This window comes from Helobdella robusta (genome assembly GCF_000326865.2).
Source record: "Helobdella robusta unplaced genomic scaffold HELROscaffold_115, whole genome shotgun sequence".
Lineage (NCBI taxonomy): Eukaryota > Metazoa > Annelida > Clitellata > Rhynchobdellida > Glossiphoniidae > Helobdella > Helobdella robusta.
The window spans coordinates 164,462-167,648 of record NW_008703642.1 but is presented as its reverse complement, the minus strand read 5'-3'; the positions used below and the strand labels follow the sequence as shown (position 1 = coordinate 167,648).

General features: G+C 31.4%; 1 protein-coding gene across 1 annotated transcript; it reads left to right on the top strand.

Annotated features, from left to right (window-relative positions):
* Window positions 1–1,245: 1,245 nt before the first annotated feature.
* Window positions 1,246–2,824, top strand: HELRODRAFT_183701 (hypothetical protein; the record flags this gene model as incomplete). Its single annotated transcript, XM_009013288.1, has 3 exons — window positions 1,246–1,307; window positions 1,492–1,801; window positions 2,249–2,824. 3 exons carry the CDS (start codon window positions 1,246–1,248, stop codon window positions 2,822–2,824), a joined length of 948 nt encoding a protein of 315 aa, XP_009011536.1.
* Window positions 2,825–3,187: the final 363 nt, after the last annotated feature.

The following is a 3,187-nucleotide window of genomic DNA, read 5'->3' as shown; positions in this document are numbered from 1 at the left end:
TACAAACGTTATTAAAGTAACGAACAACAGGTAACCATTTTTTTATTTATATACGAGAAGGATTTCAGCACCATGAAAAACTTAACCTATAAATTATGCAAAAAAGATAATGAAAAAAGGGAGAGTGCAAAATTAGGGAAAAAAAACAATTCTAAAAATTATCCAGTGAAGTAAAAATTCACTTTAGGGTAGGGCCAGCCAAGACGATGAGCTTTTTAATTTTAACGACTTTTAAAAAAAAAGGGGAAACCATACATTGAACATCCTGCTTTAACAAAAATAAAAAATTTAGAAATAAATATTAGTTATTTTTCTAGATAAATAAAAAAATTCAAGAGTCTGTAAATTTTTTCTCTTGCACGACTATAGCTTTTCGAAATACAAGAGTACGCAATTTTAAAATCCATGTTAATTACATATGTCACGTTTAAAATGTCTCTAAATCCTAGATAAGATGTATATTTTTTGTGCATCTGTTCACAACAAAGTTCACATTGAATCCAATCCTCTGTTATTGACTAACACCTACACCAACGATTCTTCTTATTTGATAAACCTAGACTAATTTTTAGCTTTTTTTAGCGTTCTTTTTGTCTTTTGTGGAGCTCTGTTTCAAATATGCTTAAGTTGTGAACTGCTCACTATTTCAGATTGCTTCGTACACTATAATAGTGTACGAAGCAATCGTGGTTTGAAGAGTTGAAACTAAACTAACAAGACAACAATAAGCGTAATGCACGTATAGGGCTCCCATATGTCCTTTTTTAAGAGGACAGTCCTTTTTTTGCATTGGTGTCTTTTTTAAAATCTGTTCTTCAATTTCTTTAATTTTGTCTTTTTTTTTAAATGTGTCCTTTTTTTGTCCTTTTTTTTCATTATTAAGTCTGAAAATATCAATACAACATCACATCATAAATATAAATCAATAATCATAATGCTTAAAATAATTAAAAAAAATAAAATAATTATTTATACATCATAAATCATAATGCTGCTCTTAATAATTGTTTCCAGGTATATAACGCTTATGTTCTGTCCAATCTATAGATTAAAATTCCATGGTTCGAAATAACTTCTATAACAATACTATTTATGATTTCATGTCCATCTAACTTCACTGTGCGTGGAGCGCGTTCTCTTCTTCGCGTGACGTTTATATTATACAGCCACTTTTTTTAATCTAAATTTTTTTAATTTAATCAAATAAATTAATAAATAAAACTAATTTAAATTATAAAATTAACGATGTCAAAAAGAAAAAGCGTTTATCGTGAACAGTTTCAACTGACTTTCCAGGGATTAAAAAAGTAAAAAAGGTGAAAATTATGCCTTTTGCGAATATTGTTCAACTGATGTTAGTATTGCGAACGCAGGCGTTTCATCTATTAAACAACATTTTGAAAAAGAAGTTCACAAAAACAACGTAAAAATTAAAAAGTCTACTGTCGGAATATCAACATTTTTTCATAGTAATAATTTGCCCACATCTAGAAAAACTGCTGCAGCAGAAGGAGCATTTGCATATCATGTCGCTTTTCACTCGTTATCGTTTAAAGCTGCAGATTGTACAAATCGTTTAATTTCAACTGTTTTCGCTGAATCGGAAACTGGTCGGAAATTTTCATCTGCTCAAACAAAAACGCAGGCAATCATTTCAAGAATATTGGCTCCGAAATCAATTGAGAATCTTTTATCTGAATTGGGCAGCGAGCCGTTTTCTATTGCAACCGACTCGTCAAATTTTAAAGAAATCAAAACATTCCCTATCATTATTCGGTATTTTTCGCATGAAGGATTGAAAGTTAAATTGTTAGAGTTTTCAAATTTGCCAGGAGAAACGTCAGAATTGATTTTCAAATATGTAATGACTGTACTTGACAGATTCAAATTGAGCCCTAATAATTTGGTAGCGTTCAGTGCTGACAACGCTAATGTAAACTTTGGTGGAGCAAAACAGAATGGCCAAAATAACGTTTTTGCCAAATTGAAAAACATTCAATCAAAACTGATTGCTGTAGCCTGTCCAGCTCACATTCTCCATAATGCAGCTAAAAAATCCTGTGAAAGGTTTTCACTTGACATTGAATCGTTGCTGTTCAAAATCTTAAGCTATTTCAATGGATCCACGCTGCGACATGAAAAATTTAAAGAATTTTGTGAATTTATGGAAATTCAATATGCTAAATTTCCAACTCATACTCGCACACGATGGTTAAGCCATCTTCCATTGATTGAACGAATTTTACAGTTATGGGGTGGCTTAAAATCACTAGTTCTATCAACGGATGACATTCCAAAGGTTCTGGAAAATTTATTCTCTGATGATTCAAATGAAATCTACTTCTGGTTTCTACAGAGCTCATTGCAGCTGTTTCGGCAAACTTTGCTGATACTTGAAAAAAAAAGACTTGTGCTTCCTGAAATGATAGAATCTGTCGAAAATCTGTCACAAAAACTCACTGACAGGATGCAGAAAAATTTTGTTGGTGCCATGACTCAATCAAAGTTGCAATCATTAGAGGATTCTAATTTGGCTAATCGCATAGAAAAGGAGTTTTCAACATTTTATTCGACATCTGTTGATTACATTCAGAAGTGGTTCAGAATTACTGATTATCCGTCTTCTTCTAAGTGGTTAATGCTGAAATCTGTCGATACAATTTTGTATGAGGATATTCGAAAATCTGCAGAGTTTCTAATGCCAGAAATTTCTGTGAAAGATTCTCTGTTTGATGAAACGAGTCTTCTAATTTCACTGTTGAAAGATTCAAAAGAAAGTTTCCACGAATTGCCCATTGATATAAAATGGACTATTCTGTTTTAAAACGAACTGTTTTCAGATTTGAAGAAATTGGTATACACAATTTTTGCCATTCCTACCTCGAATGCTGCTGTTGAGCGAATTTTTTCATTATGTAAAAAACAATGGACTGATGATAGAAACTGCCTAAAAATTGATACTGTTAAAAGTTTACTACAGGTAAAGTTTAATTATTTTTTAACATGCTCTGAAATGTACACTTACTTGTTAAAAAACGATGACTTAATTAAGCAAATACAATTAAAGGATAAGTATGTTGGTTGATTTCAGTAGTATGCCGGAGATCAGAGACTTATACAAAAAATTGAGAAACTGTCGTATAGATTGAGTACTACAAGGAAGGAACGCTAGTATTTTTATTATATA